Raw genomic sequence first — 22229 nt, 5'->3', positions numbered from 1 at the left:
CCCTGGTGCCAGCAGAGCGCCGCTCCCTGAGAAAACAGCAGCGCCCCAGAAATGCCCTTCGCGGTGCTCCGGGACGCAGTGCAGTGAGCAGGACGCTTCTTTCCCGTTGCCGTGGGTGACCTCCGTTCCTGATTTTTCCCCTTTCCGCCCGATCTCCGTCGTTACCTGCTCTCTGTGTTAGTGCTCGCTTCGGCAGCACATATGCTGTCTGTGTTAGAAGACCAGGGCGAGCGGCACCTTCGGCTCGGGTCGTGATCCCGGGGTTAGGGCGGGGAGCCTGCTTCCTCCTCTTCTCTGCTGCTCTGCCTACTGGTGATCTCTGTCTGTCAAACAAATAAAATCTTTAAAAAAAAAAAAAAAAAGAAGACCAGAGTGAATTTGAGAGAGAGGCAGAGAGACCAAGGTCAGACCAAGGTCGAAGGCCGACCCTCCCCTGTCTTCTGTCCATAGGCCCACCCCAACCTGATGTGACAGCTCCGTCTGACTGGGTGGGTGTTGGGAGGCTGCCCGGCCGAGCTGTTCCGGTGGGAGAGCCGCGGGAGCCCCCCTCGGTGGCTCTCCTGGGGACCTGGCGTCCCTGGGGGCCTGGCGCTTGGCCTCTGGAAGCAGCCCTGCCCCGGCTATAGAGGAGCAGCAAGGGCCGTGCCAGGGCCCATGACTCCTCGTCCCCATCGCCCTTGCTTGGCATGTCCCCAAATGGTTCAGTTTGCAGAGAGCGAGGCCCCAGACAGCTGGGACCCCGCCGCAGCAGCCCCCCCGACACTCCAGAGCGCCTCCTGGGAAGCAGTCACTCTGTGCGGCTTCTCCGTCTCGAGCATTTTACAGGGTCCTTTTTCACGGCGCAGCTCATTCGCGCACCAGCTAGAAACCCGTCAGAATCGTGCCGCCAAGAAGTGACTGCCCAGGCCCGCGTGACCTGCAGCAGGGTCACATGGGGGGTGCTGGGAGCCCAGGACAGGCAGCCTGGCCTTCTCGGCTCTCCCTCGGCCTCCTGAACCTGTTGTGTGCCACCCAGAGCCCCGCGGCCGAGGGCCCGGCGGCTGCAGACCCAGGAGCCAGACGTGCCGCCCACGCACCAGGAGTGTGTGCGTGTGGTTGGGACTGGGTGGGGGCCGTGGGCCGCGGGACGGGCGGTGGCTGTGTTCCGGCACTGACTGTCCCCCTCCGCCAGGTGGATGACATCCTAGGAGAGGGCAGTGATGACAGCGACAGTGAGAAGAAGAGGCCAGAGGAGGAGCGGCAGGAGCGGCCCCCACCCCGGGAGCCCCAGGCCACGCTGGAGGCCACGCCGTGCGGGGAGAGGACCACCGCAGGCAGCCGGGGGCCCAGGTGAGGGGCCGGGGGGAGGGGCCCAGCCTGGAGACGTCGGTGGGTGCGCCGGAGTCTGAGCAGAGTCCTCAGACCTGGGCGTTTCCAGAAGGCGTGGTTTTCGGTGACAGGAATTTCTCTCCACGTCTCGTGCTTCAGTTTATTCCTCGTGGACCCCAGTTTCTTCCCCTTGGGGGAGCACGTCCTCGGTGCTGTTGGTGGAGACACCCCACGGGGCCAGCGGTCGCCAGCCTGGGACAGAGGGCAAGGTGCGCCGTGGCTGGCACGTTGGGGCGCAGCGCCCACTTTCCGGCGTGCCCTGCCCTGTTCGCGGCCCCGTCCGTGGGCAGCAAGCTCGGGCCGCAGCCGCCTCTCCACCAGCACTGACACTGACCCCGTCCTCTCCTGGACCGAGGGCGGCCTGCCGGTTCTCCTTCTCCGAAGCCTCTTTTTGTCTCCCTTGGATCTGATCACCTCATTTGCTCTTTGCTCAGTTTCCTTCCTTTTTGCCTCTTTCTGAGTCTTCCCACTCCAGTGGCCCGGCTCAATCCCACCAAAGCCAGAGCCACTGTCCCCACGTGCCTGAGCTGCCTCGGGGCCCCGCGGCATGCTGGGACTGGCCTCCCACCTCCAGACTAAGTCCGCACTTCCCGGCGTCAACACTTCGTTGCTTTGCTCCCTCGTGTTGGTGGAGTCCGTGCGTCTTCCAGAAGCTTCCTGGGCCAGTGCGTGTGGGACACACTGCGTGGCCACACAGGCCACCTTGGCTTCGCCCCCACCGGCCTGACGGTGGGGTGGGGTCTGCAGACGGCGTGGCTCCAGCTCTCTCCGGCACGGTGTCCGCGGGGGCACCGCCGTCTGCCGCGGGGAGGACTGCACCCTTGCCCCATGCGCTGGGCGGTTTGCACGCCCCCCATCAGAGCCCCGGCTGCTCACGCCCCGCGGGGGTTCAGCAGGACCGCCCCAGCCGCGGTCGACCCCCACGATGAGAAGCTGGCAGACACGCGTCCCAAGAGTCTCCTCCCAGCCACACACCGGTGGGCCTGCCTTCAAAGCTCCTCTGCTGAGACGGGGGCGTCGGTGGCGCTGTCTCGGGTCACCGGGGCCGACACAGAGCACAGACGCGTGTGCTCACCCCGTGCCTGGGCTCTCCTCTGTGCCGGGGCTCTGCTCTTTCCCCACTGAGTCCGCACACCCATCGGGTCTGACCCCAAGACGTTCTGTGGCTAAAGAAACAGCCCAGAAGAGTTGTTTACGTGAGCAGTCCAGTTCCAGAGCAGGACTGGGCCAGACGTGCCAACAGCAGCGGGGGAGGAGGCGCAGAGATTGGTGGCCCCGCGTGTGGGAATGTCCCTCCGAGAAGGACCGTGCACGCGCCGGCTGCGGAGCAGGAGGACCTCAGCCTCCCGGGCGCGCTTGCCGTCCCGCCTGCCACACGGCGGGGCTCTCCAGAGCCGGCGGGAAGCCCGTCGCTTGCCTCGGGAGCGAGTTGTTTAAGATGCCGCGTGAGGTGCTGTAAGCCGTGCTCGGTGGTCGCGCCGGCTGTGTCTTCGTCCTGCTGCGGGGGCGCCCTGGGGTCTGCGGAGCCGGGGGTGCAGGTGCCGGCTGGTGCCGTGACATGGGACGCTGATTCCGCCTTTCCCTGTGGAGTGGAAAAGAAATTGAGGCATTTTTCGCAGAGATTCAGAAAGGCCTGGGGGAGCCCACCAGGAGTGTCCTCTTCTCTTGGGCCCGTGGGTGCGCCACTGAGCCCCCGAGCGCACATGCTCTACCGTTTGTGTGTTCGTGGGGCCGTGCCCACCGACAACAGACTCCAGGCTGGTCGGAAAGCGCCCTTGACGTGGATCGGGTGCTGGCCTTCTGCCCTGCAGGCGCGTGGAGCAATGTGGATTTAGGCCCGGGGCCTGGGTCTCCTGCGTCTCGGTGGCCAGCCCGCCCAGGGAGAGGCTTCCAGCTGGAAGTTTGTCCGTGCTGTGGAGAACATCGGAACCAAAGGTGCCAGCAAGGCGATAAGAAGCTTGAAATCCTCCAGCGTGACGGGGTGGGAGGGCAGCCCGACGTAAGTAGGGCCGGATGTGGGGCTGAGCCCCCAGCAGGCGCCCGGTGTCCACACCTGTCCCGAGGCCAGGAGAGCAGGGCACCCCCAGACTATGCTCAGGCTCTGCTTGCTGTGTGGGACGTCCGAGGGGCTTCTGTCGTCACCAAGCCTGGAGACACTCACGGTGCTCCTTCCCACCTGCCTTCCTCTGCTTCTGCTGAGCTTTGTACGTGTGGCCGTGGCGGGAGCTCGGGGGATCTGGGGTGCCCCACGGCTCTGACCCCCGACCGCAGCAGAGTCGGACGGCAGCGGCTCCCCGTCCGCCGTCATGGGTGACTTGGGTTTGCGACCGTGGCTCTTCCTGTAACAGAGAAGTTGGCCGATGTGTGTGTCCAGTTGTATTCTATTCTCGCTCGCGGGGACTGGATGCGGAAGTGAGGGACGTCAGGAAGGCAGGGCCGGCTTTGCACCCGCGTGTCTGGTTGGCCGAGCTGCTCGCCGGGCCTTCACGCCCAGACAGCCCAGCGGGTCCCTTGGCGTACAGCGGCCACCCCGGCGGGCGCGAGGCCAAAGCAGCCTCCACGGTGTGGGAACCGCACCGCCGGCTTCCACTCCCAGAGCAGCCGCCGGGAGCGCGGCCCGGGGAGCCCGTGGAGTGAGAGCGAGTCGCGGTGCAAAGCGCAGCAGGGGAGCGAGCGTTCTCAGAGGAGCACAGCGGCCCAGCCTGTGCACTTAGACGCGTGGGCTGTGGGCACCGGGGGGCGCAGCGGGGCAGGGGCAGAAGAGCTCCCGGGGCGGAGGGTCGGCGTTCTCACACACACCCCGAAAGCTCCTCCAGCTCCAGCTCCGGGGAGGGTGGTGGTCGGCGCAGACACCCCCACCTGCACACGCCATAGTAGCCGGGCTGAGGTCCAAGGACCGGGCACGCGTGACCGCTGCTGCGGAGACCGGGCCCGCACGGGTGTGGGAGGGAAGGCCGGCAGCAGGCGGACCCCGTCAGACACGACGGCAAGAGGAGGGCGTCCCCGGCCCGCGGCGGAGAGCGTTCACTGGGAGCCAGCTTGCCTCAGAACATCCTGAAGGACGCACTTGGCCGCGAGCCGGGGAGCCACACGGAGACGGGAACGCAGCAGGAGCAGGCGTGTAAGGCGACGTGTGCGGTGCTGTCTGCGGGGAGCCGGCCGTCGGCTGGCAGAGGCAGGAGGAACGACGCAGCTCGGAAGAAACGGTGAACGGGAAGGTTCGTGTGTCGCGCCGTGAGTGTGTGCTCCGTCCGCCCGCTCACATGCGAGATGTGGAATCACGCGCGGTGTACGGCTTGTGGGGACGCGTGGCACACGCAGGTACCATGCGAATGACAGGGCCTGAGCAGAGGGAAGAGTCCATCCCCGTGTCTGACCGGGGCAGACTCAGGCTGGCCACCATCCATCCTGACCGTGTGCCGCGGCGTCCATAGCCCCCGTCGGGAGGGAAGGCCAGGAGCCCGTGCCTGTGCCCGTCCCATGGCGTCCCGGCGGGCAGGGGAGACGGACGGGGTCGAGCCTGCAGCGTGAGCAGGTTGGTCGGGCCCACGTGTCCTTCGGGGGGAGCAGCGGGCAGTGCCCAGAGGCTGGCCGCCGCCATCCATCCTGGCGAGGGCCGAGAGGTGGGAGGCAGAGCGGCGGCTGCTCCATCACACACACACGCACGACCGTCGGGCCCCACGGCAGCCCACGCCGCCGGCAGAAGGAGCCAGAGGACCCCGCCTCTTGGTCCCAGGCGGTGAGGCTGCGGCACGCGGGCAGTGGTCACGGGGTCGGGGTGAGCGTCTGTGAGCGCACACTCGTGCCAGCCACGGTGCCCGCCAGGCCGGATGCTCGGGAGACTGGGCTGTGGAGCGAGGGAGGGCGCTGGTGCCCTTCCTGCTCCTTCTGCGAGGGCGCTCCGATGTCGTCTTGGCCGTCGGCAGGCTTCTCAAAAACAGCTGTCACAGATGTGGTCCGGAGAACCTTCCACTGCAGACACGCCCGCCAGACGCCTGCACGCGGACCGCAGACCGGGCCGCTCGCTGCCCCTGCTGGGACTTTGCTGCAGGCCGTCCGGGGGATGCAGCGGTGGCCGTGGCTTCTGTTGGTGAAAACTCCCCTCCGTGGTTCCTGGGATGTGACCTGGCGTTTGTCTTGAGGAAGCGGCAGAGCCTCTCGGAGACCATCGGGCTACGGGCGTCCTTGCTCTCCACGTCGTGACCTGAGGCGGCGCACGGCCCACCCGGCCACACAGGCGGCCACGTCCCTGAGCGCACGTCGGGGCAGCTGGTGCGCTCGGCGCAGGAGTGTAGGAAACTGCCGGGTCGGGTCCCACGTGTGCCGCTCTGGTGCCTGCCCGTGTCTCCGAGCGGGAGCCGTGGATGTCGTCTTGGTCCTTCTGTAAACGGGCCGCACGGGCTGGCGGCTGTCACCTTGGTCGGTGTCACTGTGGCCCCGAGCTTTGCAATGGAGCAGGTACCCTGACAGGCTCTCCATGGACGTAGTCGCTGGGGACAGGGCTGGGGACATGCCCTCCACTCCACCATGGGTCCCCTTTCCCGGAGACGCCCGTACCATGGGCGGGACAAGCCTGGCCTCACAGCAGCGTGTGCTCCTCGGCGCGACCTCGAGTGTGGCCCAGCTCCCGCGCACGGCTGAGGGTCCTGCGGACAGGGACAGGGGACCCGGCCTCCAGCCTGAGCCCTGGCTGTCCGCACGCTCCGGGCCCAGCTGCCTTCCACAGCCGCCGTGACACGCCGACCACACAGTGGGGGGTTGACGGCCGCCCTGAGGCTGAGCGTGTCTAATCCGGCGTGTCAGGCGACCGGATGGCCGGGTGCCCGCTCACAGCAAAAGGCAGGCTCCCTGCAACCCGCGCTCAGGTGAGGAGACCCCAGCACGCCCGCCCTCGCTCTGTGCCGCACACACGTCTGAGAAGGGAGTGGCCTGGTCGGCCTCGTATGAGCTGTCCCTGCAGGAGCCCGGCCCAGCCCCCCTGCACGCACGGGCACACGCGTCCACGGAACAGGTGTGTTCGCCCGGGCAGCGGCCTCGCCGAGGGCAGCACGGCGGCTCCTTTCTTTCTGCTCAAAAACCAAGCTGCTTTAACCGGCAAGTTGAAAGCACACGGTTTGTGGACACTGCGCGCTGGTCGTCGTTACACACCCACGTGCGCGGCTGTCACGGCCGTGGGACCCGTTGTGCGCGCCAGGGGCGGCCACCAGCAGCGCGTTCGGAGGCGGGAACGCCGAGGAGGAAGCGTGTGCCGGTGCTGCCGTGGTGTTCCCGCTGGAGCCCACGGTCGGGTTTTCCAGGCTGAGCGCGTGCGTTGTGAGGGGCGCATTGACGGCCGCCTGCAGCCCCGTCTCCAATTCTGGAGATGAGTTTCGGGGGGAGGGAGCGCCTCCAGCAGACCCCCTGCTGAGCATGGAGCCCCACTTGGGGCTCGATCCCATGACCCCGAGATCACGACTTGCACCAAAATCAGGAGTCAGATGCTCAGCGGAGCCACTCAGGTGTCCCAAGGTCGTTCTTGATTAGTCAAGTTCAGTCCTGCTGTACGTTACTTAACCAAGCGCGACCGGGCGCCGCTGCCCCAGACGGTCTGGAGCCGGCGGAAGGGTCACAGGGGCGCCTGGGGCTCAGCCCGTGAGGGGCTGCCTTTGGCTCAGGTCACAGCCCCAGGGTCCTGGGTTCCCGCCCGGCCTCGGGCTCCCTGCTCTGCGGAGAGCCTGCTTCCCCCCTTCCTCTCTCCCTTCCCCTACTCTTGCTCTCAAACAAATGAATAAAATCTTTCTTTAAAAGAAGAAAGGTTTTCACAAAAGATTCTACCCTAAAATTACCATCGTTGTAAGGTGGCTGTCTCGAAAGAACTTTCCGAGCCGCTGCGGCTCCTCCGCCTGTCCTGGTCCTGACCCGGGGGTCCCTGCTCTTCCCCGAGCTCTCCCTCTGCTATCTTGCTCCCGCCGGCACGCCTCTGCCTGGGGGGTCGTCTGAGCTGCTTCCTGGGGTTCCTGATCCGTGTCCGCACAGCAGTGGGTCCAGCTTTTTCCTGGACTCAGGGCCTTCGTCCCCAGCACCAGGAACTCTCTGTCCTTGCTTTTTTGTCTCAAGCTCTCAAAGGGATGAAAGGGACCCTGGGTGCGGGGACGGGGCTCTCCACAGGGAACAGACCGTTCGTAGGAGGCGGCAAGGGAAGTCGGTCGCGTTTGTCCCTTCCTGAGGCCGGCTCTGCGCAAACCAGAGGACCCCCAGACGGGGGTGTGTGTCCACGCAGTGACGGGGTGTGTGCACGCAGCGCGAGCTGGGCTCCCAGTCCGGCCACGACCCCGGGGGTGGGTGGAAGCCCAGGACCGGGAGCACATCCTGACGGTAGATCGTGGGGCAACGGGGGACAAGCCTCCGTGTCCCCCCAGCGTGCTCTCCGGCTGCAGGCCGGGTTCGGGCTGGGGGCCAGGAGACGGGGTGTCCGGAGGATGGGGTCCAGCCGGTGTTTTCCCAGTTTTCTCAAAATCACTGGCATTTTTGGTAAACCTCTACCGCATGCCAGCAGCCAAGACGTGTTCCTGCACTACCGGTCTGGGCACCGGGCCCACGCATGCTTTCCTGGGTAGTGCCCGGTGGGACAGTCGTGTGAACAATAAAAACAAGTTACTACCCCCTTGTAGTAACTTGACGGCCCCTTGCCGCTCGCACGCGAAGCGGGTCAGCTGTTGGCCTGCCTGGTGTTGCGGATACGGCCTCTTCTCCGCTCAGCAAGCGGACAGTCCTCCAGGTGGGCACAGAAGCAGCTTGTTTGGGCGCTTGGGCGACTGACTCCTGATTCCGGCTCAGGTTGTGATCTTAGGGCCGTGGGGTCGAGCCCCGATTGAGGCTGCCCGAGGAGTCACTTGTGCCTCTCCCTCCCCTGGCTGGCACACGCACGTGGGCTCCCTCGAAAGTAAAATCCTTGTGACAGACCTTGTCTCGGGATATCTTGCAAACCCAGAAGTCAGCCACTGCTGAGTTACCGGACTGCGTGTCCGTCAGGCTGCGCCTGGGCCTGGTCTGGGCCCGACGGCGGGTTCAAGTCCTACAGATGCACGCCGGGCTCCCACCGACGCCTCCCCCCCAGATGCGAAAGCCCCCGTGCTTCCCGAGTCCTCAGGGTTTCTCTGCTTTTTGAGCTCTGACCGTTGCCATTTTCAGATTCGGGAGTGTTTCTCACGGGTGGTTTATTGTCTCACCATTTTGGAAAAGTTTCTTCGCGGTCTTAGGTCCCACGAGTCCTAGTGATGCAGATAGTCTCCCCGACCTCGTGCTTGTGACTTTGCCAAACAGACCTTCCGTGCCCTTCAGTTTGTGATCAGGGTGGCTCGTGAGGACGCGCACTTGGGAGCGGGGAGTCTGGGGGCAGTGGAGCGTGTGCTGGCCCCATGTGGTCACCTGGGGTGCGCCTGGGCTTCCAGGTGTGTGGGCGGCGGCCTGGTTCCTCGGACAGACCAGCCTCTCTGCTGGTCTTTGCGTCCTGGTTCACGTCTGGTGGTCCTTGGAGTGCTGCTGCCAAGGAGGCGGGTCACAGCTTCGCAGGTGGAGGGCTGGGCATCGGGCCTCGGCCACAGCTGCTGCACTCACGGTGTCCCGGCCTCGTTCTTTCACCTGCTTGGGACTCCCTCCTGCGCGCCGGACTCTTGCTGTGGGGCTGCCTCTGCGGGGCCCGGCGGCACGGGGAACGGAGCGAGTGCCTTGCTCCGGGGTCAGCTGGCTTTGGCCGTCGGCTCTCGCCGTGAAACTAGCACTTGGCAGCGCCCTTGCCCAGAGGACAGTGGAGCGTGTGTGCGAGCATGGGGGCGTGGGCGTGCCGGGGTGTTCTTGTGGGGTGGCTGCACGTGCGTGTGCCGGGGCGTGGACACTGGTGCCGGGGCGGGCCTGCCCCGCTGCGAGCCGTTCATGGTCTGCGTCTGTCTTGCAGGGGCCACAAGCGTAAGCTGCCCGAGGAGGACGTCGGCGGCGCGTCCAGCGGCGCGTCCAGCGGCGCATCCAGCGGGGAGGACGAGGAGGGCAGCAGCTCGGAGGCGGACGAGATGGCGGCGGCGCTGGAGGCCGAGCTCAACGACCTCATGTGACCTGTGGGGCACGGGGCGGGCGTGCACTCCGTCCCCGGAGGGCTCCAGGCAGCGTGGGCCCTCGGATGTTCTCTCTTCTCCAGAAAGGCGTGTATATTGGCGGAGCTCCACATACAGAAACACATAATTTTGCAGAAATAGATGTTTTTAGAGGTTTTACTACGCAAAGTCTACTTTTCTAAGGGACGGTGTCCCGGGAGGCGGTGTGCCAAAGATGTCGCCGCCCCCCGCGCAGCCCGGCGCGGATCGGGCAGGTGGGACGCGGGCGGCGGCCAGAGTGCGCAGTGGGGGCCGGGCAGCGGGGGGCGGGGGCGCGGGGTCCTTCCCCGGGACTCGGATGTAAAGTTTTGTATATCGATCTCGCGGTGACCCACCAAGCAAATTTCTCTTTCATTGAATAAAACTCCTTTTTGTAAGCTCGGTCTGGCGCGCCGCGGGCCGTCGCTGGGAGAACAGACGGGCCTCAGTCCTGCAGGCCGCCCCGTGGGACCGACGTGGCGGTAATCGTAGCGAAGCGTTGAGAACACGGAGGGTCTCGGTCAGTGCTCGCTCTCAGGTGACGGGCCTGGACCCCGGGCAGCTCCGAGCCGTCCGAGAAGCCAGAGAACGGTTCATCACACGGCGTGTCCCCCAGACGGCCTGATGGTACCTGGTTCCTGGCGCTCGGTCCAGGTCTGACCCATGAGCCCTCGCGTTCATGCAGCTCCAGGAGGAGCTGGTACAGCGCCCAGAGATCTCTGGGTGCGAGCCTTGGTCAAGCTGCCCGTGGGGGTGGTCTCCCTACCTCCTCTGAGACGGCCCGGACGGCACCTCCTGTCGGCGGACTCTGGGCGGCAGGTGACCCGGCACGTGTTCCTGAACCTCGACAACAGTCTGAGGTGTTGCTGGAAGACGCTGTTGGTGGGGCGCACCTTCTCCAGCATAGGTCAGCTGCGCGGGCCTCTCCTCCCCATTTTCCGGACCGCTCATGGAGTCCGAGGTAACAGGCTGGGTTACGGCTGTGTGCTGTGCACACTGCCTTCCAGCGCAGGTAACAGAATCACGGCTTCGCTGGGGTAACCTTGCTGTGATACTCACCTGTCGGAGAAGCGATGGATGAGCTTCAGGTATAGCTGGTTCTGGGTGTTCACTGGCCACTCAGGCATCATTAAGAACCCAAATCCCCCTCCGGGAGTTCGGGCTAACCCTCTGCTACTTGCACTCGGTAGGTCTTTGCACAATGGGGTGTGACGCTCAGATCCCGTCTGTACTTCCGGTGCCGGGCAGGGCGAGTGGGGGGGTGTTACCCTGCACACAGGACGGGCGGGCAGGCAGGCACACGGCCAGCAATCACGGCACCGCCTTGGCCTTGTTCTTCTCCAGGAGGTGAGCGTAGCTGTTGATTTCCTCTCTCCACAACGGCAATCGGGGAAGCGTGCAGGGGCTGGCTTGGGAGGGGAGGAGCCTCTGTAACACGCACAGCGGTTGCAGGCAGGAGGCCGGGCCGGGGTTGTGAAGCGGAAGAAGCTGGAGATTTCCGCCTTAAACGCCAGACAGCCTCAGGCCACGGTTTCCGAAAGGGCTCGGGCGCTGATCGGTAGCTGGGGCTGAAGAGGGTGTGAGCGGAGGCGGGCAGCTGCCAGCGGGCTCAGGTCGGCGACCTTGTGGGCTCGCGAGGGGCAGGTGGGGCCTTGTGCACCCAGGAGGGGGGGACGGAAGTGGTGTCCTTCTAAGCTGGTTGGGCCCCTTCCAGCAGGTCCTGGAGGGAGACCAGACCGCTCCTCTGTGCTCAGACACCCCGGTGTCCCACCACCCCAGTCAGCAACGGGACAATGACCAAATCGGAGGGAAAGACCCGGACCTGGTGTGACCGGGAAGGAAAACCCCAGCCTTGGGACCACGAGAAGCTGGTCTGGGAGGGAAGGCGAGGCCCAGCCCTGAGCTCAACTGAGCAGGAGAACACGCAGGTCGACCCGTTGTTGCACGAAGGGCGCCCCTGCTGTGAGCTCAGCTGCTAGGCCCGGCGTGTCGGGGCCGTGACGCTTTTCGGGCTTCTGCAGCCTCAAGGTGCTGGACTCTGCCAGGTGGTGGTTTCCTCTGGACGCCGGGAACTGACTTGGCCGGGAGCAGGCGTCCACGTGGGGACGTGCCCTGTGGGACAGCTGGGCAGGAACACGGCTCAGGGTGCCCTCGATGGCCTGCCCTGACCATCTGGCCTTCGGTGTTCTTGCTTCATAATGTGTCTGTGCCCTAAATGAACCAAACTACTTTTTAAACAGACTCCAGCCCTCCTGCCCCCGGGAGCCTGGGTGGGGGAGCTGTGGGGCTCAGGGCCTCCCCCACTGCAGCAGAGGGACGGTGGGTCCGACTGCCGTCTGCTCACGGGACAGAGTTGTCTGTGCGTCGCCTTCCGAAGCGTAACAGGAGACTCAGCCGCTTCCCTGCACGTCCGGTTGAGACGTCTGCGGTCCGGAGAAGGGCCGTAGGGAGATGTGTGCTGGGGAATGGGAAGAGAGCTCTCGGTCCACAAGAAACCTTTGCACAAGTAGGTAATAAATGTTTGGCCATTTATTTACAAACATTGAAAAATCAAACTGAAAACTCAATGAAATTTTTCTTCCGTGGGAAATAGAATGTTGAAATTTTGTGTGACTATGAGTAGATCTCCCGTCCTGAGTTTTTTATGTTTCCAAACAACCCTGCCCCTACCCCGTCTGCAGGCCATGTCCGGCAGGGGGGCACGGAGTCGGGGCCAAGTGGGGGCCCCTGCTCGGCACCAGCCGAGGCGCTGGCCTGGAGGGTTTGCCACTCCCAACACACTGGGACTTGCGCAGCTGTACACGGGAAGCTTCACGGCGCGGAGTCGTGTCCGAGAAGCCCGGCGCCTGATGCCGCGTGGGGCCCGTGTTTGCACACGGGTGTGCTTTCGTGCAAGGCCGCAGTCTGGTTTGTAAGCGAAGTTTCTGTTTGGAAAGTGCCTCGCAGGTGGAAAACCAGTGCAGAAGAGGAAACAAGACGCACCCCTCACAGCCCCCGGGTCTCACGGTCACACAGCAGCGTTTTCTGTACTTGGCTGAAATCGTTTCCCTTGTTTTTTAAAATTAATCTCATTGCGACCTTTTAACATCTGCCCATCAAAGGGGAAGAAAAACTGCTAGAATCCTGGTACTAAATTTAACCACGTTAACATTTCAATGAGCTGTTTTAGTCCATTTATGCATATGGTTTTAATAGACTATTTTTTAGAGCAGAATTGAGGGGAAGGTGTGGAGATTTCTCATAGTCTTCTGGCCCCCCGAAACATGCACGGCCTCCCCATTATCTGTATCCCCCGGCAGGGTTGTGCGTCCGTGTCGATGAGCCCACGCTGACGCGTCCTTGTCAACCAACGTCGTGGTTTGCGGTGGGGTAACGTGGTGTGTGTTCTGTGAGTCAGACGCATGGGTGAGGTCGTGAACCCACCATCACAGCACCGAACGGTGGTTTTGCTGCCCTGAAGGTCCTCTGCACGCTCCCTCCCTCCCTCCTGAGCCGTCCCCCGGCGACCTCCGAGGCTCCTCTGTGCCTGTGGTGGTGCCTTTTCCAGGACTCGGAGCGCGCAGCTCCGCAGACCGGCCTCCCCTGCCGGGGAACACGCACTTGGTGCCCCCGTGTTTCCACCAAACCCAGCACCCAAATCCAGACTCAGAAATTTCTTGAGACAGACAAGCTGGTTTCTTTAAAACATAATTTCTAAGGGGAAAAAGGAAGAAATGGAGGGACCCTCATGGTTAGCGAGCCCAGGAGTGCGCCAGCCGCTCCCGCGTGGGGCTCATTTGGGTCACGATACAAGCGAACGGCGAGGGGCAGGCACGCGGCCTGACAACACGGCCTGGGTCAGCGATTCGACCGCCGCGCGTGTGAGAGGTCGCGCTTTCTCGAGTCCGTAGTTGTCAGGAACATCCTGAAGGAGACGCCTGGGATTCGCACCAGACGGAGCCACACGCTGCGGGAGACGGGGTCGGGATGCGAGCGCTGTCCCCGTGCGTCCGAGCGGACGCTGAGCCTCCCGCACGTCCGCAGTGTCCCCTGACCAAGGGCGAGCTGCGGGGACGTCAGAACGCACAGAGAGACCCCCACCCCCACCCAGACGGCCGGCACACAGCCACGGCCCCGCCGTCTTTCCAAGCAGGTTTGGGAGCGTTTGCCGCGAAGAGCGGGATGGCGGCGCGTTCTCCGTGGTCGTGTGCAGAGAGAGTCCGCACGGGAACGCGCGTGAGGACCCCTTCTCCGCGGGCAGAGCAGCTGCCCTGCGCCACAGAACTTGCCTCTATTTGGCTCCAAAGGGAAACCCTCCTGTCTTTCTTAACCACAGTTTCATGATCCTTGTGATTTGCGTTCGGTGTGTTGCGCGTGGCCTGAGAAGGTACGTCGGGCTGCCGGAGGCCTCGCGGACCCGAAAGCCGGCTTCGCCACGCCGCACGGGGTCCTCCTGGCTTTAGTCCTCGCCCGCCCGCCGGCCCCGTCGCAACCGGGTCAGGGCGCTGAAGCCTGCCCTTTCCTCCGGATGCTTTCAGGATTTTTATCTGAATCGCGTTGATTTATCTCCGGGTTTCTTCGGGCGGCCTGTCTCCTGGGGGTTCTGGGCTGGGACCAGTCCCCGCGCGAGGGTCCTTTCGTCTGAAGTGGCTTTGTTGAGCTCTTCCTTGTCGTTCTGCGGTTCCTTGTCCTCCCTTCCTGTCACTTCTCACCCCGTATCCCTTTGTCCTCCGTCCTGAATTCTGGGGGAGTGTCTGGTGTCGTGTCCGACGGTCTCCAGTCCAGTTCTCGAGAGGGTCGGGTCCTCTGACCTGCTGCCACGGCCGTCAGGGCGCACAGGGGCCGCCCAGCGGCATCTCCTCAGCGCCCCTGTCTCCTGGTCGGCGTCCGCCTGTGCCTGCCCCGGGCCCCAGCACCTTCTACCTCCAGTCCTGTTCGGTTGCATCCTGGGAAATAAAACCAGGCCTTCTGAAGTTTCCTTCAGCTTCTTGCGTTTTATAACTTTGTAAAAGAGGGTCTCTCCTACTCCGCATTTTTCCAAGCCCTCCCCGCAGTCAGATTTCTGGAAGTGCTTTCACTCTCAGAGGAAGAGCGGTCTGTTGGGACTCAGCACCGGGTTCGGGTTGGTGTGACCACCGCGTCTGCAGCAAGAACGGTCCCTGACCTGTGAGCCCGGGGCGCCGACGTCCACCCCTCAGCCCTCGGAGCAAAGTGTGTCTTCCCCGCAACAGGGTTCATTTTGCCTGGTTTGGGATTTTAGGAGGGAAACCCCTTTCCCTCACGTAGCGTTGTTCTGGGACTCTGTCCTCTGTTCTCCCGCACCCACTAGAGGGACGTTCCAGATCGTGTCCTGTGTCTCCTTGTGCTGGTGACCCCTCTGGCTCTCCGTGAACAAGTGGGCCACTGGGAACGTTCTGTGTGCCCCGGGTTTCCTAGACAAAGCTGTCACCGCCTGGCTACGGGGGCTCACACTGCACCCAGACCCGACCTCCACGCCCGCAGGGGCAGAGGCCTGAGGCCCTCCCAGGTGGGCAGGGCCATGTCCGGGGACGGGACCTCCCACGAGCCCTGCTGGGCCAGCAGCCTTCTCTGACGGTCTCTGGGGACCGGTTCCCACGCCGGATGGACGGACTTTCCCATGCTGCCCTTCCGTGGATGGGACTGTTCTCGTGCATGTGGATGGCACGTCCCGGTCACCAGAGCTGGACTGGCACCGGCCGCTCGGCATGGGCCAGCCGTGCCCGCCTCCCCGGGGACGCAGCCCAGGCAGGGCCGCCAGCACTGGAGAGCGCGTGGCTACCAGAAGCACTGGGGTTTAGAAAACAGACCCCAAGGCCTCTCTCAGAAGCTCCTTTGCCTGCGGGTATGTCTGCCCATTCGCAAAGACAAGGCCTTGCTGGCCATGGGGTCGGTCCCCATGGAACCAGGGCGCCAGCACATGGAGGGGCCGCCGTCCCCAGAGGGACACACTGGCGACCTAGTCCCTGACGTCAGCCTTAGTTGAGGGTGAGGTGCTGGTCCTGGGCCCCAGATGCCCGTCACCAAGCACCCGTGGGAGGGGGTGCAGGTGCCTCATGGGGCAGGAGCCGACAAGGGCAACGAGGCCGCCGTGGACAGGTCCGTCTTCACCACAGCATCCGGAATGCAGGCAGCCACCCCCTACCCAGCTTCCGAGGGCCTTGGCCAAGAGGAGCCCCAGCGGTGGTTCTGTTACTGCTGTTGGAGCCGGTTTCTAAAAATGGACTTTTTGGCAGTGAAGAAAGCAACCCAGGACATCCACGCTCCGTGAAAAGCCACCTGGTGACCTCGGTGGCATGAGCCGAGTCTTACCGGAAAGTTCTGCACGAAACGCTGGAGGCCGTCGGCCAGTCGGGGGCACGGCCGTGAAGTCTTGGCGTCTGGAGCATGGGTCCGCCAAAGGCACCAACGGGCACGTTCTTTAAAAAGCTCGATTCTCTGGAGAATCAGAATCTTTGAAAGAGGGAAGAAGGGAACAGAAGTTAAGTCCTGTCCAGAGACCGGAAGAAGCCATTCGAAACCTCCCTTCCTCCCTGGGAAGACGTTCTGTCCGCGCAGCAGCTCCCGGCCCCCGTGGGCCCCGCGTCCGACAGGGCCACTCCCCATCACTCCTCGGGGTGTGCCCAGTTAGGCTGCAATGCCCGGCCGGTGCACCCTGCATTTTCTGGACCTAGAGCAGTTGGTGCGTACGGCAGGGACTCAACAGAGGCTGAAGAAGGTGTAAGTGAAGGACGTGAGCCACGGTCCTTGCCTGGTAGGGTTTTTGCGCGTGGGAGTCGGACTCCTGGGTGCCCTCCTGGGGCCACGGGGTCCCAAACCACAGAGCTCACTCTCTGGGGATGAACTCCACACGCGCAGCCTGACGACCCCTGGTCCATGTCAGCCGGGGGACGCCAGCGGGACACACCCAGTCACCCGGCCCTGCGGCTGCCACTGTCCCCAAGACAGGGCAGACTCCCTGCTCCCCTGGTCTCTCTCCTGCTCTATTGCCTGGAAAAATCAGACTTCATTTCCTCCGCGCACCTCCCACCACAGAGCCCCTCTCTGGCCAAGGTGCTGTGCCTGTGGGAGGCCTGGAGCTGCTCCCCCAGCCCTGGGGGCTCCCACGCAGGCCCCACGGGTGTCCCGAGGTCAGCAACCCCCAGCACCGGGGGACCCTCCCCCCAGCGCTGAGGTCCTGTGGAGGGAGGTTTCCAGGCAGCCTTTTCCGGACTCCTTCCTGGGTCCCAGGCGGAGCTGCCCTTCCTCACAGGGGCCCGGACAGTCTGAGTCAACACTGCTGTTGCTTTCAGATGCTTTTAAGAGCTGTTGTTTAATTAAACCACCTCCCTGTAGGAAGAGGAAATCTGATGCTGTCCACAGCCGTTTCCAGGGCGCCCAGCTTGCTGATGAAGTCGGTTTCGTCTTCACCTCGTCTCTGGGAAGTTAAGGCCCGAGGTCTCCCTGGAGGTGAGGCAGAGCTCTGTCCTCAGCACGTGGCTGCCTGGGGGGCCGTGTCCCTGTCCTCCCCCAGGTCTCTGCGCCAGAGCGAGCAGGAACAGACCAGACGTCTCCTCCCCATCCCGCGAGTCTGCCCCTCCTGCCTGTGAAGACCTTTCCTTGGGGCAGGGGAGGGGGACAAGACCCCACACCCTGGGCTGAGCAACCCACTTCTGGTCACCTCTCTGGGGGTGTGGGTGCCCTGCCCCAGAGTACACTGGCCTGCGGGAGCGGTCAGAGCCGCCTGGATGAGAAGAGGGTCAGGTCCCAGGTCGCCCGCTGCGGCCGCGTGACGGGGAGAATATGGCTGGCACCGACCGTGCCTGAATGTGCGTGTCCGGGAAGTGGACGAAGTAGCTAGTGCTGTTGGATTAGGGGTTCAGTAAGGTCACGACACAAGGCCGCACAGGGGATGACTACGAGAACACGTCCGCGAACCAGAAGCCAGGCTCCGGGCTTCATCTGGTCCCGCGCGCCTGGAGTCCGGACACAACGCGAGAGGCTCGCCCCGATTCTACGCTTCCTACGGGCTCCGAAACTCTCTCTGCTGCCGCCGCTGAAGGGATGGAGGGGGAGGAGTGGGGGGTGCGTGTGGGGGGGGTGGGTGCGGGGAAGCGGACGGACGGACGGACGGTTGATGGAGGGAGGAAAGGAGGAGGGCGGGACATGGCTAGACAAGGCCTCCGGAGGGTCACAGGGAGCACCCGGCTAAGATCCGAGCCAGCCGGAGCCCTCCCACCTCCTGCCCCACAGGCCTTGCAGACCCGCGGGGTGGGGTGGGGTCCACAGCCATCCTGAGGAACTGCCCCCGGGACCCTCCCTGCTCTCAAGGGCTGGACACACCCTAGAGGATGGGCCTCCTGCCTCCCCTGCCCCAAAACAGCCCGACTGTGAGGACTTGGACGTGGATCAGGGTGTGTGGCTCGGGGGAGTTGAGGCCGCTGGCCATGCTCCCTGGCTGGTACGGGGCCCTCCTCCCTCCAGGATCCTGAGCTCTGGCCAGGTGCCGGGCAGAGGGCATCCAGCTGCCTTTCTTGGGGCGCCGTGGAGCCGAGGGGTCTCCCCTCAGCTGTGCCCAGCCCACTGCCTGCCAGCATCTGGCACATGATGCCACATGATGCCTTCCTCCTGGGGCAGCTGGCCTGAGCCCTCCCTGCCTCCGCTAGGCTCCGAGCCCGGTGGGGACCATCCGGAGCACGTGGCCCCGCAGGCGGAGGTGTGGGTTCCCTCACAGTGTCCCCGACACACTGCGGGAGGCGGGGCCCTGCCAGTGTGAGCGCGTCAGGTGCTGAGTCCCTGCTGACGCTGGGGCTGCGGAGGGAGACGTTTGTAAGTTGGGAAGGTGCCGCTTCTGCGTCAAACGGCCTCTCTCTTCTGGGGGCGCTTCCCAAACGCTGACGGTTCGTTTCTGTGCGTCAGCAGCGGGCGGTGGGCCGCGACCCTGAAACACGGCCGCTCCCGCCCGCGTGGCCCCAAACCCTGTGATGCAGACGGAAAACAAGCAGGGGCCGGACGGCAACTCGCGGCCGGAATCCAGGAGCTGGGCCGCGCCGTCCTTGCTCACGCTGCGGCTCCTTCCCCGGAGCTGGACTGGACGAAGCCGCTTCTGAGGGTCGGGAGGGCGTTGGGGGGCTGGGTGCGCGGGTAGTGGGTGCTGAGCAGGGCACGGATTGCCTGGAGCACCAGGGGCGCTGCATGAACTATGTACTCTGGAACACTGAAAAGAAATTAAAAAAATAAAAAAACTGAAAAAATTTTTTTAAAAAATAGAGGCTGTCTGACCTTTTAAAGTATGTTTCGGGGCACCTGGGTCTCTCTGTCAGGGAAACGTCTACCTTCGGCTCAGGTCGTGACTCCAGGACCGGGGATGGAGCCCTGTGCCCCGCTCCCTGCCTGGCGGGGAGCCTGCTTCTCCCTCTGTCCCCCGCCCTGCTGCTCCGTCAAATGTACAAACAAGAAATCCTTAAAAACCATTAGGGTTTCCATTAGGCACGTGCAGTCATGAGGGGCTTTGCTCCCCACCCGGCCCTTGCGGGTTTTGCCCAATGAGCCGTGTCCTGGGAACTCCCGCCCGTGGCTGTGCTCAGGGACAGACAGGACGTGGGACCAGAGCCGCTCTGTTCCCTGTAACCGATGGCATTTCTCGGGCGTGTCCCTTTAATGGGCACGCTCAGCCCCCGAGTAAAGTGCATGCTCGGGGTGAGGGGCGGCAGCACACGGGAACACCGTGACGCCATCTGTGTGCGGTTGCGTACAGGGGTCTTCCGTTTGGGAACGGGATCATTTGACCCGGTGACGCTCTCGGGAAGGCGAGCCGTCAGGAGACACACACGGCTCCAGGCCCCCTCAGAGGTGCGTCCCATCCTGCACCCCAGCCCTGGAGCCAGGACCCCCCGTGAGCCCCACGGGACCACGAGCTAAGGCTCAGAGAAACTGGGCTCCTACCCACAGGCTTCTTCCCACGGTGGCTCAGCCTGGGACAGAGCAGGGTTCGGGCGCTCCCCACCACCCTCAGCCAATGGCCATCCCTACCGCGCCCACGCCGGACACAGCGGGGCCCAAGGCTGGAGTAGTTGAGCCTCGTCTGGGTTCCTCCTCCAGGACTTGGTAACAATCATTCTGACCTCGGGGGGCACCTCTCGCCCCACAAGGTCAGCATCACCAGCGACAGACCTCGGGCATAACTCAGACCCTTCGTGCTCAAAGGGACCCTGCTCTGTGCTCCCTGGACGCGGCAGTGACCCGGCCGGCCCGTCCGAGGCTGGAGCTTGCGCCCCTGGGCACCGGCCCTCACGCCCGCTGGAAGGGCTCCACGACCGGCTCTCGCGCCAGACCCAGTGGGTTTACGAGAAGCCGAGGAGACGATGCCGTCCCAGAACGGTGTTAGGGATTCACAACGTCCCCACGGCCCTCGTCCCCAGCCCCTCGATGACCCTTGGCAGCCCCCTGAAGGTCCGGCCCTGCTTCCCTCCACCGCGTCCCGCATCAGCACGCCTGCCAGTTGCTCCGCGTCCGTGAAACGCACGAGGAACGGCAGCGCGGGGAACGGCAGCGGGAAGACAGAGCTTCTGCTTCAGGCGAGACGGCGGCAAGGGGTTCAGGAGAGGAGGTCGGCTGCCTGACGGCCCTGGGCTCCTGGAGGGCCTGGTGGGGACCCAGAGCAGGAAAGTGGGGGCACGTAGAGCGGCCGTGACCACCCGGGCCCCTTCCTCCTCCGTCTGTTCCCAGGCTGCACGTCCGCCAGGACGCGGCCCCAAGACGAGCTTCCTGCTCAGTGAACCAGTAAGAACGACTCCCTCAGACCAGGCGCCTCTGGCTCCAGGGAGGGCACTGGCAGCCCAGAGGGCGCGGGGACACGGGTCGTCATGAGGAGCAGGGTGACCGATGGAGGGCAGGCCCACAAGGTCCGCTGCCCTGTTTGACGGCCACATCGGGGGTGAGAATCCACGTTTGTATCAGGACAGAGACAACAGCCGCGGTGGCAGCCTGCGTGTCCCCCGGGCACTTTCCATGCGCACAACAGGACAGGAGCAGCGTCTTTCCTCTGTTGGAAAAGTCATTTGGTTCGAACACGCAGACCCTGACCAGAGCCCAGGACGGGCGCTCGTGCCGACAAGACGGAAGGAAGCGGCACCGGAGGCACCGAGCGGGAGGCCCCGCTGGCCCCACGCTCCCGCCGTCCCGCAGCCGGGGAAGGAAGACAAAGCTGCCACCTGGGGCCAAACGGGAGCCTGTCCCACGCAGAGCAATCTAGAATGTGGAGCCAGGGAGGGCGGGGGCACCGAGGAAGCCGGCTCTCCACGTGGGGCCTCGGCGGGGCTGGGGTCCTCCCTGCTGGGGACCCGTCTGACCTCGGTATGTCTGTCATGGGAAGCCATGCGGGAGAGGACGGGACACAGCGCCCTGCTCCCCTCCTCAGGAAAGCCTGGAGACGCAGGTCTGGACGGACCGGGCTTGCAGGCCCAGTGGGCTCCGGGGGCGGCTGACCCGCGAACAACGTCTTTTTCGTCTTCAGAATCCAATCCAAGTCCTTCACCCCGTCCAGTCTGGGACGTTCCCTCGGTCTGTCCTAGCCACGGCCTGGACCGTCGCAAGGAGCGTGTGTCAGAGCCGTTGCTGCCCCGTGACGGGGGCCCCGCGGGGGTGGCTCACCGCAGCTGTGGTGTGACCACCACGCGGGCCTCATCGCGGGGCTGCAGCTGTGCCGGGCAGCTTCCTGCCCGTGTCCCGTCAGCGAACCGGGGGAAGCTCCAGCAAAGCCCGAGGCTCGTCGGACGTCCGCGCACGGGGGACACTCCCCTGCAGCACCACGCCCGTGGGTTCTGTGGGGGTCGTGAGCCGCCGCCGCCGCCCGCCAGGAGATGCTCCGGGGCCGGGGCTGCCACTCAGCCACAGACCATGTCCCCGTGGCCTGGAGGCATTCCCGGCGGGGAGCATCTCACAAGCTGGACAGACACCTAGGAGGTCCTCAGCAATGGTGGCCGAGGGGGAGACTCCCCGGTCTCGTGGGCAGGGAACACAGAGAGCCAGCACTTGTCTGCCTGGACCGCACGGACGGGGGTCCCGAGCCCGCTCCACCCCCGGCAGTGGCTGGGGTGAACGCCACACATCTCTCTCCCGCAGGAGTTCCGGAACGTCACTCAGGACGTCCACGGCCAAAGGCGGGGTCCAGCCTGTGCCCGCGCGGGTGCCAGGCCCTCCGGCTGCCCGCCGTGGCTCTCGGCAAATGGCCAGCGGCCACTGTGAGGTTCGCTCTTAAATGAAAATCCTGAAGATGCGCCCCGTGCACGGAGGTCGACGTTAGGGTGCCGGGAGAGCCTCCCACCCGACGTTGGAGGGCTCAGGAGGTCCAGGACGCCCGAGAACCCACAAGGAACCAGGATGAGATGATGGTGGGGGCTGACCAGGCGAGCGGGAGTCCGTCGGGAAGGCTCAGGAGAAGAGGGGGCAGCTGCAGCTGCCGGGCTGGGGGGAGCGCGTCCCGGGGGGGCCGTGCTGGGGGGGGAGCAGGTCCCTGGGGGGCTGTGCTGGGGAGGAGCGGGTCCGGGGGGGCCGTGCTGGGGGGGGAGCGGGTCCCAGGGCGGCCGTGCTGGGGGGGAGCGGGTCCCAGGGTCCTGCTGTCACACACGAGGGCTGAGATGCTCAGGAATGACCTTCCTTCGTGAAGACGAATCAGGAAGGAGAATCAAGGACCTTGGCGGGAACAGCACACACAAGGGTAACTACAAAAATTTTTATCCAATGTTTTTAAAGACGTCACTGTTACGTGAAGTGTACCAA

At 64.5% G+C, this 22229-nt stretch overlaps 1 protein-coding gene across 3 annotated transcripts in view; it reads left to right on the top strand.

Annotated features, from left to right (window-relative positions):
• Positions 1-9614, top strand: part of CTDP1 (CTD phosphatase subunit 1) — a 51793-nt gene extending 42179 nt beyond the window's left edge. For 2 of the 3 annotated variants that reach the window (XM_044242774.1, XM_044242773.1), the window contains 2 exons: positions 1172-1329; positions 9302-9614. In XM_044242774.1, coding sequence (XP_044098709.1) covers positions 1172-1329; positions 9302-9455 — 312 coding nt within the window. In that variant the 3' untranslated portion in view covers positions 9456-9614. The remainder of the gene's footprint in view (positions 1-1171; positions 1330-9301) is intronic. The other variant, XM_044242775.1, reaches the window with a different exon arrangement.
• Positions 9615-22229: the final 12615 nt, after the last annotated feature.

Source organism: Neovison vison, chromosome 3 (assembly GCF_020171115.1).
Source record: "Neovison vison isolate M4711 chromosome 3, ASM_NN_V1, whole genome shotgun sequence".
NCBI lineage: Eukaryota > Metazoa > Chordata > Mammalia > Carnivora > Mustelidae > Neogale > Neogale vison.
Note: the sequence above shows the minus strand (reverse complement) of the source record. Positions and strands in the feature narration are given on the sequence as shown.